The sequence below is a fragment of the Ylistrum balloti genome, unplaced genomic scaffold, assembly GCF_031769215.1.
Source record: "Ylistrum balloti isolate Yb309-2 unplaced genomic scaffold, AGI_CSIRO_Ybal_v1 Utg370720, whole genome shotgun sequence".
Taxonomy (NCBI): Eukaryota; Metazoa; Mollusca; class Bivalvia; order Pectinida; family Pectinidae; genus Ylistrum; species Ylistrum balloti.
In genome coordinates this window covers 68,015-85,512 of record NW_026782428.1, presented here as the reverse complement: position 1 = coordinate 85,512, position 17,498 = coordinate 68,015, and the positions used below count along the sequence as shown (strand labels likewise).

Genomic DNA, 17,498 nt, shown 5'->3' with positions numbered 1-17,498 from the left:
ATATACCTATGACCTGTTGTTAGAGTAATAACACCTTTTACAATTTTGTCAAGAAAAAATAATATCTAACAGAACTGTAACTTGGCTGTATGTTTCCATGTATTCAATTATGATACATAACTTTATGGCATAATACATACATTGTGACATTGTCCGAAAAAAATGAAATTTGGAGTAGAAATATTGCCAACTTAGATCTTATATTGGTCTGATGAAATGCAGTTTTTATGATTATCCATATTATAAGGTGAACAAGAGATCCCAGAGGGATCTTGGTGCCCACCATTTGAGGATCTATTTTCAGTTCTTGAAGATTTGTTTATTTTTTTTGTTTGTTACAGGTGTTGTAAATGTTCATGAACTGGTCTTCATTGAATGTACTCAATGATGGCACAAGATATTTTTATTAAGCACCTATTAGCAAATATCATTTGAAAAAGATCCCAAAGTATTATTAGATAGCAGTCAGTTACAGGTGGATAATGGACAATATGCTTGTGCTGTATTACTGTCGACATCCAAGATGGCTGCCTGTGGGCCACCTTGATTTCAAATCAGTCCAAAAAAGGTACAATGCACAACTAGGGACCAAGGGAAACCAATATCTATGAAATATCAGAAGGATCCATCCAGTACTTCCTCAGATATAGCAGTAACAAGATTTTACTCTCAAAATCTAAGATGGCTGCCTGTCAGCCATCTTGATTTCGGATCAGTCCAAAAAGGTATAATGCACAACTTGGAACCAAAGGGAACCTGCATATGAAATTTGAGAAAGATCCATCCAGTACTTTCCAAGAAATAGCAGTAACAAACTTTAACTTCCAAAATCCAAGATGGCTGCCTGTCGGCCATCTTGAATTCGAATCAGTCCAAAAAAGGTACAATGCACAACTAGGGACCAAGGCAAAACTGCATATGAAATTTGAGGAAGATCCATCCTGTACTTTCTCAGAAATAGCGGTAACAAACTTTTACTTCCAAAATCCAAGATGGCCACCTGTCGGCCATCTTGAATTTGAATCAGTCCAAAAAAGGTACAATGCACAACTAGGGACCAAGGGGAAACTGCATATGAAATTTGAGAAAGATCCATCCAGTACTTTTCCAGAAATAGCGGTAACAAGAATTGTTTACGGACGGACCACGGACGCAGGGCGATTTTAATAACTCACCATCCATTAGATGGTGGGCTAAAAAAAAGCTTGCATGAGTTTCCATTTTAGAGGAGATTTATGAAGCTCATCATGAATTTCCATCTTACAATTGATGGACTGGATTCAGGAATCTCATTTGACACGTAAAGTCATCAAGATCCTCTAAATCATAATCTGCTTTCAGTAGGGTTAATCAGGACTTACTGTGAAATCATTCATTTTTGTGGGTTTTTATTGACGTTAATTTCTGATGTACTCTTAATTAATTCATAAGTCTATGATGTATAAAATTAGTCTTTATATACATTTATTGAGCAATATGTATCCTTGAAATCCAGTGTACAGGAAATAGTTTGTATTTTTAACCATGAAAATTCAGCCCCACAAAAATATCTCATTTTACGGCATATCTCCAGTCACATTTAACTGTTATCAAATGTATGGTTGAAACCTTACACTCACCCTCATGAACAACAGGATTTTATTGGTAAAATATGTTGAATTTCAGAAATTTTGTTACAAATTCAAAAAAAATTCACTAGAAACAAACAATTCTAAATAGACAACAAGATGATGTGAGTGGATTAGTCACTACACCTCTAGTCACCAGTGATGCTGGGCCCACATCCATACATCACCATATCTCAAAAATATCAACCACACTTCAGCATTTTCTCTAATATCATCTTCACAATTTTTTAAACCACAACGCTATCAAAAACAGAATGAATCATAATGACTTCTGACGATAAAAACCTATTTATTCTGCTCCCAGAGACGCAGTCAATATCATCTTTAAATTAACTTTAGCAACAGGAGTGTATTGAGGACAAGACCTAGGAGTAACATCTTAAGACACAACACTACAACGCCACATAAGTAAAGGACAAAGGCGTAGACCTGATCTATAAGGAGACAAGATGGTTACAATTACCTCGTCCATGTCAAGTTACACCCTAAACCTTAAACACAGGATGAACTGTCAGTTACAGCTAGCACTAAAACCTCCTCAAGGAGAGAGCTCATATAACACAATCAAAACACCAACTTATAACATACTTTAAGGAGAAACTTTTTATGTTGGTAAAAATTTTCATGGTTTGACTTTATTAATTCATACAGAAGTATAGTTTTTTTATTTTCAAGGTATGTATTTATTGCTCTAGTAAATAGGAGCCTTTAAACAACATATTCATAGAACACAAATCTTATTCATTTATAAAATATTCTGCAGTCTGAAAACCTTCCCCCACGAAAAAACAGAGATGTTTGGTAAGCTAATCAGTAGGGTAAAATGATACAATATACTGTCATTCCTAGAGAGCAAGTACAAGGGAGACAACTTCAAACACATGTTAAACAGATCAGACAAAATACAAAGTTATGTTACTATAAAGAGCCTGTATACCATTTGTTGTTTAGTAAACAGTGGTACTGGGTTGACCGCTATGAAGGAAAAGATACAATGCTATATATAGACTTACCATCTACCATTCGTATAGAAGACAGACATGCTGGGTAGACCGCTACAAAGGCAAGTTGTAAAAGGTTCCATTTGGCTGAAGGCTCTCCCATGGTTGCAAGAAGGTTGACTTGGTGACAAAGGTCAAGGGTCAAAAGGTCACCAGTCCAAAGGTAAATAAATAAAAAAAGTCAGACTGAAATGAAACAACAGATATTTTAGCTGGGAAATAATTTCAGTATTATACTATTTACTTTACAGTATACCCAATGGGCAACACACTGCCGACTCTCAGTTAGAAGAGGGGAGGCAGTGGGAGGAGGCTTATTTCAAGATAGTACGAAACTGCATTTATAAGTAATTATTTAAAAGGCAACACATCAGTTGCACTGAATTCTTGTGTAAGAGATGTAAAAGATATCACCATCCATCTGCCTTGTGATGGCATTTATAGTCAATATAAATGACAGAACTTTGCAGGTAAATGTCACCTTGCCTGCTTATTTAGCAGGGGGAGGGGGGCTTATTACAGGACAGTATGAAAGTGCATTTATAGGCAGTTCTACAAACAGCAACAGATCTGTTGTACATAATTCCTGCCATTTCTAGTCAACATAAAACAACATGTATAAGAAATGTAAAATATATTACCATCAACCTGCCTTGTGATGGCATTTATTGTCACTATAAATGACACAGCTTTGCATGAAAGTGCCTGCTAATTTAGCAAACTTGGTAAAGCTTGCTATATCAGATGAGATTTTAAATGTTATCATCAAAGTCCAGTTATAGACTTTATATAAAACAATTTCTACCATTAAACAAGCTATTTCAAACTTATCTCTTTACTGTTGGACTAACAGGATCTAGACAGTGTTGAACCATTTTGATAATTTACTGATAATCAATACCTTAAATCTACGCAGGTACCAACCACTAAGTCATACACCAAGCTAGGTTCAGTAGAAGACATATCACCAGTGTTTCATTAGATCAACCTAATTTACTGGGCACTGCACAGCAAGCAAATCTTATACAAGTGCTCTCTTCAAAATAGTTATATACGTACACGCTAAACAATAACTGTTAGAGAGGTGTTAGGTAATCACTCATAACAGAATCAATGCAATCACACATTAACATACATACACTCACACAAACATACACACACACAAACATACATACACACACACAAACATACATACACACACACAAACATACACACACACAAACATACATACATACACACACACAAACATACACACACACAAACATACATACATACACACACACAAACATACATACACACACACACACACCCTTACATACACTCACACAAACATACACACATACAAACATACATACACACACACAAACATACACACACACAAACATACATACACACACACACACACACAAACATACACTCACACAAACATACACACACACACAAACATACATACACACACAAACATACATACACTCACACAAACATACACACACACAAACATACATACACACACACAAACATACATACACACACACACAAACATACATACACTCACACAAACATACATACACACACAAACATACATACACACACACAAACATACATACACACACACAAAAATACATACACACACAAACATACATAAACACACACAAACATGCATACACACACAAACATACATACACACACACAAACATACATACACACAAAAACATACACACTCACACAAAAACCTACATACACACACAGAAAAACATACATACATACAAAAACATACAAACTCACACAAAAACATACATACACACACAAACATACATACACACAAAAACATACACACTCACACAAAAACATACATACACACACAGAAAAACATACATACACACAAAAACATACACACTCACACAAAAACATACATACACACAAATACATTCACACACACAAAACAAAACAAGTACAAAACTCAATCATGGTAATTCTTGTTAGCATGTATACAAAATAAAAAAAATACAATACCTTGTTACCAATCAACAAATTCCCAATTAAATATTAATTAATAAAACCTTGATAAACAGCCTTTTCCGTGTATGTCGTAAGTCAGTTTACAAATTTACTAATAAACACAAGTCACTTCCTCACCATCCTCCACATACTTACATCCTTGTTCGTACATAAGTGTGTAATCATGACGTGAATATATCCCTCTCCATCCCAGTCCTTCTCTGGGTCAATTCATTACAAACAATTTTATCATGATAACCAGTAGAATGTCACAAAAAAAAACTACAGTTTGTAATGATAAACAACAGAATGTCACAAACAAAACTACAGTTTGTAATGATAAACAACAAAATGTCACAAACAAAACTACAGTTTGTAATGATAAACAACAAAATGTCACAAACAACACTACAGTTTGTAATGATAAACAACAAAATGTCACAAACAACACTACAGTTTGTAATGATAAACAACAAAATGTCACAAACAACACTACAGTTTGTAATGATAAACAACAAAATGTCACAAACAACACTACAGTTTGTAATGATAAACAACAAAATGTCACAAACAACACTACAGTTTGTAATGATAAACAACAAAATGTCACAAACAACACTACAGTTTGTAATGATAAACAACAAAATGTCACAAACAACACTATAATTCTACTTACCTAATTGTCAAGTATATTGGTCTTTCATGTTTTTTTCCTTCATTCTCTGAAAATGAAAAATACAAGAACATAGAACTATTTCCAAACACTATTTATTGAACAATTTTGAAATAACTTACAATGTCAAATATAATTCTCGTCATATTAATATACATAGTCATGTAATAGTTTCTTTGTCAATAAAATAGGAAAGTCATGTATCATAGTTGTGGGGTTAGGACACACTAATACTATTGTTTGTTCATGACTCCCATCAATGACTTAAAACACTTTTATCTAACTGAATGTTAACCCCAGTGTGTAACTAATTAAAGTAAAGAATGCATGTGACCTGAAAGGTTCGTTTTGATTCATTAAGACAAAGGACAGTTATTTTCATATGAACAAGAAAAACAAAATTTTGACATCACTTTTTAAATGATACACTTTACAATTTCTAACCACATAACTGTGCATAGGTAAGACAGATCATCAAAAGTCTGGATCTGATCAAAATTAAGACAGGTCATAAGTCAAAGGTCAAAGGTTAAACCACAAACATATTACTGGTATACCCTTAAGTAAAGTAAGTGTTTTTTTTAACAGCTTACACTATCAGTTGGTTACACCCACTTAAGAACAAGAAACCTTTCTGACCAATCACAATCACTGATGTGTCTTCACATCTTCCTCATCCACATAATATTTCTATGTAAATATTCAGGAGAATTTGTCATAAGATTATGTTTTCATCTACTGATAAACCTGGAAGGCCATCCCTCAAAATAAATTCTGTTTAAGTATAAAGGAAGATGGCCTAATTACAGGACAATCATTGAGAAAACATCAGTCAGTATTTATACGGGAAACTCTATAGATACCGGTAGGCTTATAGTACATGAACTGATACTTAAAGCTTACAACTGAGGGTCAAGGTCACAGACACAAGACTTGAAACTTAAAGGAGTTGTAGCTGAAATAATGTATATATATCTTAATACTTATAAGTTAAACTTTCATATCTATATCAATTATACAAAATTTTAGTGTTTCCATAACGATTGGAAAATTGAATTTTTTTACATTAAAACATTACCAACAGATATGAAATCTAATTCAATAATCTAAGTTTTTCCAGTAGGTTCATACTCCATTTTGTATGAAAACATTGTAAAATTAATGAAATTCACACAAAGGGAGATAAGTTGTTTGAAATCTGATTACTGTGTATGGGGAAATAATGTTTTGCCCATTTTACTGTTTAATTTCTGTTTATCAAGTGAAAATAAAAAGTTTTGAGATAAAGCTGGAAACCTGTTATTCTGTTTTCAGGGGAATTTAGCCAAGAAAAATATGTTTAGAGTAAATGTCTCTAGCAAATACAGAATTGTGAAATCAACATTTAACCTGAACAAGGGGAGATAACCAAATACTATATGACCAATGTGTGTGAAGTTTTCATGTCAATAATTCTACAACTATCAACAGGGAGATGGGTCTCTTCTCTTCCTCTATGTGCAACCATCAAATAACGACACCAACCAATTTATCTTACATAAAAATTGTATAATATACACAGTCCATTTTTTTCTCAAAAATGTTATTTTCCAGGTAAATAATGATAAAACCAGATCAATCAGAATACTGAACTACAGTGTACGTCTCTCAGATGTGTATCTCCGACACGGAAGAAGATTGGTAGATAAAGACGCAATATCATATTTACTCCGACGCCTCCTGTACATACAACCTACAGCAATAATAGGTTCCTCTCCTCGGAAATCAATAACATTCTAACGACCAGGACCTTAAATGGTGAGAGAGTACTGATTGATTGATTTCTGGTTTGGCCTAGAAACACAAGAGGTTCAGTGTACAGCATCATATTCTTTAGAAGGCTATATTTAGAGTGTCATCAATTTCTTCATGAACTTCCTTTGGTGTTTCTGTATGCCAGGTTTACTGTCTTGTGAACTGCTAGGTCATTTTCAGGTGGGGTCTCTTTAAAGAAGCTAGTTTATATTTTAGTGAACAACATATGGGAGGCATATCACAATTCCATCAAGAGTAAAAGTAATATGGCCAAGGACACAGCCATGATAGAACAAACTGGTCTCATACCATGCTACCTGATCTGTTGTACAATCTTGTCAGTCATTGTACCTGATCTGTTGTACCTGATCTGTTGTACAATCTTGTCAGTCATCGTACTTGATCTGTTGTACAATCTTGTCAGTCATTGTACCTGATCTGTTGTACAATCTTGTCAGTCATCGTACCTGATCTGTTGTACAATCTTGTCAGTCATCGTACCTGATCTGTTGTACAATCTTGTCAGTCATTGTACCTGATCTGTTGTACCTGATCTGTTGTACAATCTTGTCAGTCATCGTACCTGATCTGTTGTACAATCTTGTCAGTCATTGTACCTGATCTGTTGTACCTGATCTGTTGTACAATCTTGTCAGTCATTGTACCTGATCTGTTGTACCTGATCTGTTGTACAATCTTGTCAGTCATTGTACCTGATCTGTTGTACCTGATCTGTTGTACAATCTTGTCAGTCATCGTACCTGATCTGTTGTACCTGATCTGTTGTACAATCTTGTCAGTCATCGTACCTGATCTGTTGTACAATCTTGTCAGTCATTGTACCTGATCTGTTGTACCTGATCTGTTGTACAATCTTGTCAGTCATTGTACCTGATCTGTTGTACCTGATCTGTTGTACAATCTTGTCAGTCATCGTACCTGATCTGTTGTACCTGATCTGTTGTACAATCTTGTCAGTCATCGTACCTGATCTGTTGTACCTGATCTGTTGTACAATCTTGTCAGTCATTGTACCTGATCTGTTGTACCTGATCTGTGTACAATCTTGTCAGTCATCGTACCTGATCTGTTGTACAATCTTGTCAGTCATCGTACCTGATCTGTTGTACAATCTTGTCAGTCATCGTACCTGATCTGTTGTACAATCTTGTCAGACATCGTACCTGATCTGTGTACAATCTTGTCAGTCATCGTACCTGATCTGTTGTACAATCTTGTCAGTCATCGTCGTACCTGATCTGTTGTACCTGATCTGTTGTACAATCTTGTCAGTCATCTGTGTACAATCTTGTCAGTCATCGTTCCTGATCTGTGTACAATCTTGTCAGTCATCGTACCTGATCTGTTGTACAATCTTGTCAGTCATCGTACCTGATCTGTTGTACCTGATCTGTTGTACAATCTTGTCAGTCATTGTACCTGATCTGTTGTACCTGATCTGTTGTACAATCTTGTCAGTCATCGTACTTGATCTGTTGTACAATCTTGTCAGTCATCGTACCTGATCTGTTGTACCTGATCTGTTGTACAATCTTGTCAGTCATCGTACCTGATCTGTTGTACAATCTTGTCAGTCATCGTACCTGATCTGTTGTACCTGATCTGTTGTACAATCTTGTCAGTCATCGTACCTGATCTGTTGTACCTGATCTGTTGTACAATCTTGTCAGTCATCGTCGTACCTGATCTGTTGTACCTGATCTGTTGTACAATCTTGTCAGTCATCGTACTTGATCTGTTGTACAATCTTGTCAGTCATTGTACCTGATCTGTTGTACAATCTTGTCAGTCATCGTACCTGATCTGTTGTACAATCTTGTCAGTCATCGTACCTGATCTGTTGTACAATCTTGTCAGTCATCGTACCTGATCTGTTGTACAATCTTGTCAGTCATCGTACCTGATCTGTTGTACCTGATCTGTTGTACAATCTTGTCAGTCATTGTACCTGATCTGTTGTACCTGATCTGTTGTACAATCTTGTCAGTCATCGTACTTGATCTGTTGTACAATCTTGTCAGTCATTGTACCTGATCTGTTGTACAATCTTGTCAGTCATTGTACCTGATCTGTTGTACCTGATCTGTTGTACAATCTTGTCAGTCATCGTACCTGATCTGTTGTACAATCTTGTCAGTCATCGTACCTGATCTGTTGTACAATCTTGTCAGTCATCGTACTTGATCTGTTGTACCTGATCTGTTGTACAATCTTGTCAGTCATCGTACCTGATCTGTTGTACCTGATCTGTTGTACAATCTTGTCAGTCATCGTACCTGATCTGTTGTACCTGATCTGTTGTACAATCTTGTCAGTCATCGTACCTGATCTGTTGTACAATCTTGTCAGTCATTGTACCTGATCTGTTGTACCTGATCTGTTGTACAATCTTGTCAGTCATCGTACCTGATCTGTTGTACAATCTTGTCAGTCATTGTACCTGATCTGTTGTACTGTTGTACAATCTTGTCAGTCATTGTACCTGATCTGTTGTACCTGATCTGTTGTACAATCTTGTCAGTCATCGTACCTGATCTGTTGTACCTGATCTGTTGTACCTGATCTGTTGTACAATCTTGTCAGTCATCGTACCTGATCTGTTGTACAATCTTGTCAGTCATTGTACCTGATCTGTTGTACCTGATCTGTTGTACAATCTTGTCAGTCATTGTACCTGATCTGTTGTACCTGATCTGTTGTACAATCTTGTCAGTCATCGTACCTGATCTGTTGTACCTGATCTGTTGTACAATCTTGTCAGTCATCGTACCTGATCTGTTGTACCTGATCTGTTGTACCTGATCTGTGTACAATCTTGTCAGTCATTGTACCTGATCTGTTGTACCTGATCTGTGTACAATCTTGTCAGTCATTGTACCTGATCTGTGTACAATCTTGTCAGTCATCGTACCTGATCTGTTGTACAATCTTGTCAGTCATCGTACCTGATCTGTTGTACAATCTTGTCAGACATCGTACCTGATCTGTGTACAATCTTGTCAGTCATCGTACCTGATCTGTTGTACAATCTTGTCAGTCATCGTCGTACCTGATCTGTTGTACCTGATCTGTTGTACAATCTTGTCAGACATCGTCGTCAGTCATCGTCGTACCTGATCTGTTGTACCTGATCTGTTGTACAATCTTGTCAGACATCGTACCTGATCTGTGTACAATCTTGTCAGTCATCGTACCTGATCTGTTGTACAATCTTGTCAGTCATCGTACCTGATCTGTTGTACAATCTTGTCAGTCATCGTACCTGATCTGTTGTACCTGATCTGTTGTACAATCTTGTCAGTCATCGTACATCTGTACCTGATCTGTTGTACAATCTTGTCTGTCATTGTACCTGATCTGTTGTACCTGATCTGTTGTACAATCTTGTCAGTCATCGTACCTGATCTGTTGTACAATCTTGTCAGTCATCATCGTACCTGATCTGTTGTACAATCTTGTCAGTCATTGTACCTGATCTGTTGACTGATCTGTTGTACAATCTTGTCAGTCATCGTACCTGATCTGTTGTACCTGATCTGTTGTACAATCTTGTCAGTCATTGTACCTGATCTGTTGTACCTGATCTGTTGTACAATCTTGTCAGTCATTGTACCTGATCTGTTGTACCTGATCTGTTGTACAATCTTGTCAGTCATCGTACTTGATCTGTTGTACAATCTTGTCAGTCATCGTACCTGATCTGTTGTACAATCTTGTCAGTCATCGTACCTGATCTGTTGTACAATCTTGTCAGACATCGTACCTGATCTGTGTACAATCTTGTCAGTCATCGTACCTGATCTGTTGTACAATCTTGTCAGTCATCGTCGTACCTGATCTGTTGTACCTGATCTGTTGTACAATCTTGTCAGTCATCGTCGTACCTGATCTGTTGTACCTGATCTGTTGTACAATCTTGTCAGTCATTGTACCTGATCTGTGTACAATCTTGTCAGTCATCGTACCTGATCTGTGTACAATCTTGTCAGTCATCGTACCTGATCTGTTGTACAATCTTGTCAGTCATCGTACTTGATCTGTTGTACCTGATCTGTTGTACAATCTTGTCAGTCATTGTACCTGATCTGTTGTACCTGATCTGTTGTACAATCTTGTCAGTCATCGTACCTGATCTGTTGTACCTGATCTGTTGTACAATCTTGTCAGTCATTGTACCTGATCTGTTGTACCTGATCTGTTGTACAATCTTGTCAGTCATCGTACCTGATCTGTTGTACAATCTTGTCAGTCATCGTACCTGATCTGTTGTACAATCTTGTCAGTCATCGTACCTGATCTGTTGTACCTGATCTGTTGTACAATCTTGTCAGTCATTGTACCTGATCTGTTGTACCTGATCTGTTGTACAATCTTGTCAGTCATTGTACCTGATCTGTTGTACCTGATCTGTTGTACAATCTTGTCAGTCATTGTACCTGATCTGTTGTACAATCTTGTCAGTCATTGTACCTGATCTGTTGTACCTGATCTGTTGTACAATCTTGTCAGTCATCGTACCTGATCTGTTGTACCTGATCTGTTGTACAATCTTGTCAGTCATTGTACCTGATCTGTTGTACAATCTTGTCAGTCATTGTACCTGATCTGTTGTACCTGATCTGTTGTACAATCTTGTCAGTCATCGTACCTGATCTGTTGTACCTGATCTGTTGTACAATCTTGTCAGTCATCGTACCTGATCTGTTGTACAATCTTGTCAGTCATTGTACCTGATCTGTTGTACAATCTTGTCAGTCATTGTACCTGATCTGTTGTACCTGATCTGTTGTACAATCTTGTCAGTCATTGTACCTGATCTGTTGTACAATCTTGTCAGTCATTGTACCTGATCTGTTGTACAATCTTGTCAGTCATCGTACCTGATCTGTTGTACAATCTTGTCAGTCATCGTACCTGATCTGTTGTACCTGATCTGTTGTACAATCTTGTCAGTCATCGTACCTGATCTGTTGTACAATCTTGTCAGTCATCGTACTTGATCTGTTGTACAATCTTGTCAGTCATCGTACCTGATCTGTTGTACCTGATCTGTTGTACAATCTTGTCAGTCATTGTACCTGATCTGTTGTACAATCTTGTCAGTCATCGTCGTACCTGATCTGTTGTACAATCTTGTCAGTCATTGTACCTGATCTGTTGTACAATCTTGTCAGTCATCGTACTTGATCTGTTGTACAATCTTGTCAGTCATCGTACTTGATCTGTTGTACAATCTTGTCAGTCATTGTACCTGATCTGTTGTACCTGATCTGTTGTACAATCTTGTCAGCATCGTACCTGATCTGTTGTACCTGATCTGTTGTACAATCTTGTCAGTCATCGTACCTGATCTGTTGTACAATCTTGTCAGTCATCGTACCTGATCTGTTGTACAATCTTGTCAGTCATCATCGTACCTGATCTGTTGTACAATCTTGTCAGTCATTGTACCTGATCTGTTGTACAATCTTGTCAGTCATTGTACCTGATCTGTTGTACCTGATCTGTTGTACAATCTTGTCAGTCATTGTACCTGATCTGTTGTACCTGATCTGTTGTACAATCTTGTCAGTCATCGTACCTGATCTGTTGTACAATCTTGTCAGTCATCGTACCTGATCTGTTGCACAATCTTGTCAGTCATTGTACCTGATCTGTTGTACCTGATCTGTTGTACAATCTTGTCAGTCATCGTACCTGATCTGTTGTACAATCTTGTCAGTCATCGTACTTGATCTGTTGTACAATCTTGTCAGTCATCGTACTTGATCTGTTGTACAATCTTGTCAGTCATTGTACCTGATCTGTTGTACCTGATCTGTTGTACAATCTTGTCAGCATCGTACCTGATCTGTTGTACCTGATCTGTTGTACAATCTTGTCAGTCATCGTACCTGATCTGTTGTACCTGATCTGTTGTACAATCTTGTCAGTCATTGTACCTGATCTGTTGTACCTGATCTGTTGTACAATCTTGTCAGTCATTGTACCTGATCTGTTGTACCTGATCTGTTGTACAATCTTGTCAGTCATTGTACCTGATCTGTTGTACCTGATCTGTTGTACAATCTTGTCAGTCGTCGTACCTGATCTGTTGTACAATCTTGTCAGTCATCGTACCTGATCTGTTGCACAATCTTGTCAGTCATTGTACCTGATCTGTTGTACCTGATCTGTTGTACAATCTTCTCAGCCAATTAAGCTGATATGCTAAGAATCCTTTACCATATCTCTCCCACAAACAGGCAGTCCTACTGTCCCTGACAAGTCAATATTACAACAACACTAATTCCAGGGTAAACAAGTATTTCATTATACCTAATTAATGAACGTTAGGATGATGAACAATGAAAGTGATATTGATGTCAGCTCAGCGATGGCTGTGAGTCCATTACAGTGCAGCCATCACAGCATTTAGGAACATTTTATTGGCCATTAATAACGAGCGCTGGTTCAAGGAATGAGCTCTGTACTTCAGCCCACTCGTAAAATTCTTCATCATATCCTATTTTAAATACATCCTTGTTAAAATTTACATTTTTCCAATTTTTAAAACTGTTGGTAACTTAAAGAAGAAGAAACAATTAATTGGCTGATTTTTTAAGATTTCATAAACACTTCAGCTAAAAGATTCTACGGGAAACAAGTACTTTGTCAGTATAATGTCTAATTATATTTCAGGGATACGGACATAACACATGCTGTACTCAAATTAGAAATTTAATCATTATTGTATTCTTCAACAACCCTAAATTAGGATTCAGAACTACTTAATACATAAACTGAACAACCAGTCATTTTTTGTGGGGATGATTTTTTTGCTATTTTGCAGTACGTTAACGTGATTATGAAAATTTAACCCATAAAAATAAATGATGTAAGTCCATGTCCCCCTCCACACATCCCCCCCACCTCCTTCCCTCCAAAAATTAAAATACCAAGAAATGTGTTCTGTTTCTCAAGTCCTTCTTTTTTTATAGAAGTTCCTTGGTATCTTGATTTTATTACCCGAAACTATGGAATTTACATAAAAAATAAAAAACATGAATGAATAGAAATTCCGAGGGTTTGGGGCTGGGAGGGGATCATATAGTAGTGTTATCAATATCAATTTGTATGTTTAATTCCATTGCATCCCACGTCACATCTTGTCACATCCCGTTCCAAATCAATGACACATGTTCAGAACGTCTCAATAGATTTGTTCATACTTACTCCAGTAATCATCAAACAGCAAGATATGAAACTCTACACCAGATCAGTTTCTGGTCTGTATCAAGGACATTCATGTCTTATTGATGTTTCCTAGTTATCAGACATTTCCAGACATTTCCTAGTTATCAGACATTTCCTAGTTATCAGACATTTCCTAGTTATCAGACATTACCTAGTTATCAGACATTTCCTAGTTATCAGACATTACCTAGTTATCAGACATTACCTAGTTATCAGACATTTCCTAGTTATCAGACATTACCTAGTTATCAGACATTTCCTAGTTATCAGACATTTCCTAGTTATCAGACATTACGTAGTTATCAGACATTACCTAGTAGTTATCAGACATTACCTAGTTATCAGACATTTCCTAGTTATCAGACATTTCCTAGTTATCAGACATTTCCTAGTTATCAGACATTTCCTAGTTATCAGACATTTCCTAGTTATCAGACATTTCCTAGTTATCAGACATTTCCTAGTTATCAAACATTTCCTAGTTATCAGACATTTCCTAGTTATCAGACATTACCTAGTTATCAGACATTTCCTAGTTATCAGACATTTCCAGACATTTCCTAGTTATCAGACATTTCCAGACATTTCCTAGTTATCAGACATTTCCAGACATTTCCTAGTTATCAGACATTTCCAGACATTTCCTAGTTATCAGACATTTCCTAGTTATCAGACATTGCCTAGTTATCAGACATTTCCTAGTTATCAGACATTTCCTAGTTATCAGACATTTCCTAGTTATCAGACATTTCCTAGTTATCAGACATTTCCAGACATTTCCTAGTTATCAGACATTTCCTAGTTATCAGACATTTCCAGACATTTCCTAGTTATAAGACATTTCCTAGTTATCAGACAAGTAAATTCATAAAGCTCTCTGTTACATCCTCACTATAATTTTAATATCTTATTGCCATCTTGAAAGATATTCTTGAACATCACAAATATAACGTATAAATGAATGATGTTGAATTTCTTTAAACTTCCCTAAATGTATTTGATATCTTTGAAACTGCATAAAGATAACAATAGAGACCAAAAACTTCATTTAAAATTTAAATTCAATGTAAACCTAAACCTAAAATAGAACTGTGTGTTACAATTACCAGCAAATGAATGTGTATGCAAAAGACTTTTTCTATAAAAGGAAACAAAATTTGTTGGAGCATCCTACTATGTAATGAATTGAACTCGGCTGGAGAGAGATATAGACCATATTAACAACAGTGTAATTACCACTGTTCTGTCACCTAATAAAACACAAACATTCATTATTTAAGCTGCAGCAGAAACTCAACCTGATTCCTATATATCTAAACATTTCTGTGTCTATCACCTTGTAAAATACAAGTCCCCTGTTTTACCATAAAACATTCCTCTCCGTGCAGTACAAGGTTTGGAGTGATGCCAGATGGTAGAAATGGAGGCCATAAAGTAACCGCAGTTCACAATCACTGATATCACCTATCTGAATATATGTTTGATCATCAATACTCAAAATCTGAATACCATCCACTATACCTCAGTTCATAATCACTGATATTACACTTATCTGAATATCTGTTTGTTCATCAACTTTCTAAATCACTCGTATCATTTGTGATATTAGACTTGTCAGAATATCTCTCTAATTATCTTCAATTCTGAATCTGGACCCAGTTTGGTAGACACACCCCTAACCTGACCATTTCAATCCTGAATCTGGACCCAGTTTGGTAGACACACCCTTAACCTGACCATTTCAATCCTGAATCTGGGCACAGTTTGGTAGACACACCCTTAACCTGACCATTTCAATCCTGAATCTGGACCCAGTTTGGTAGACACACCCTTCACCTGACCATTTCATAGCTTTACCAACAAAGTTTACTGATAAATTGTGATAAACACATAAGATTTACAATATACTTCACCACATCAGTGTTTTCCCTTAAACAGACTAAGAAAAATGTTTAATATGAACTTTGGGAAAGGAATCAATATTAAGCTCTAAGCTTGTTTTCCCATCCTGTACGTATGTGTTAAATTGTTGATTATTGAATTAAATATTGAAAATTGAATTACCCTGACTCAGCACGGAATCTCTAGATGACCACTCAGCTACAAAAAGTTAACAATTTCTGATTGGGGAAACATACCTCCAAAGTCACATAGTTCATAGCTTTTTTAATACATGTAAGTATATATATATAGATTTGTCATTTTTATCTTAATTTGAGGTTGTACATGTATTTGACTTTAACGGTTTAAGGCATACAATTTTTATCAGAAATTCATAATAGAATTCCTTAATGAACCTAAATTACCATGTCTGGTCAATGGTTAAGATCCCTATGAACATTCTGTCTTATCAGCAACCTGGCACCCCTCATCATTGATAATGGATTCTAATACTATTTCAAATGGAATGTTCCAAAATTTGTTCAAGGGTATTCAGCATTTATTAGATGATTTGCTGGGTTTCCCCATGTTAAGATAACATCTGTACTCTCAGTAAAAGCTGATTATATTAAACACACAGACAATTAAGTTTGGTATCTACAAATTAGAAAAACAAAGGACTTTAGGCTAAAGTCAGGCATAACATTGGCTTTAACGATGACAACATAAGGTACATGTAGATGACCGAGCCCTTACAGAGAATCTGTCCAGGGAAACATGGCAAGGCATGTCTTACATTGTTCATCACTAAACCCCCAAATTCTAATATCATTCAGTGTGACTCTAGGAAGTAATTTTTAACCCCAACAGCAGCTTACAAACCAGAATTCAGTACAATTACACACTTATAGAGAAGATTACTGATGTCTTTCAACTTTGTCTGATGTCATCCTAAGAACCTTTCAGGTAAATACCATGCTTCTATGCCTTTTGATTAAACAAAAGAAGTTGTTTTACTGTTTTGACAAATTTGACCCCTGTGACATTGAATAAGGGTCAAGGTCATTTCTTTGCACAATTTTTGATTACTTTAAGTTTCATCTTTTTTTGTAGCTTTATTCAAATTTGATTTTGAAAAGGTTTATCTCTTTTCAAGAAAGTCATAAAACTCTGTTCTTTTTTTTTTTTTTTTTTGCTATTTATCTTATTTCCAAGGTTTCCTGAAAAATAACGAATACATATTCAACCCCTCAAAATAAACATTTG

At 36.1% G+C, this 17,498-nt stretch overlaps 1 protein-coding gene across 9 annotated transcripts in view; it reads right to left on the bottom strand.

The window, feature by feature from the left end:
- The window catches only part of LOC132557782 (sodium- and chloride-dependent GABA transporter 2-like), a 116,418-nt gene that overhangs the window by 38,111 nt on the left and 60,809 nt on the right, over nt 1-17,498 (bottom strand). For all 9 annotated transcript variants that reach the window (XM_060222310.1, XM_060222311.1, XM_060222309.1 and 6 more), the window contains 2 exons: nt 5,304-5,349; nt 2,642-2,815 (listed from right to left, as the gene is read on the bottom strand). In XM_060222310.1, coding sequence (XP_060078293.1) covers nt 2,642-2,732 — 91 coding nt within the window. In that variant the 5' untranslated portion in view covers nt 2,733-2,815; nt 5,304-5,349. The remainder of the gene's footprint in view (nt 1-2,641; nt 2,816-5,303; nt 5,350-17,498) is intronic.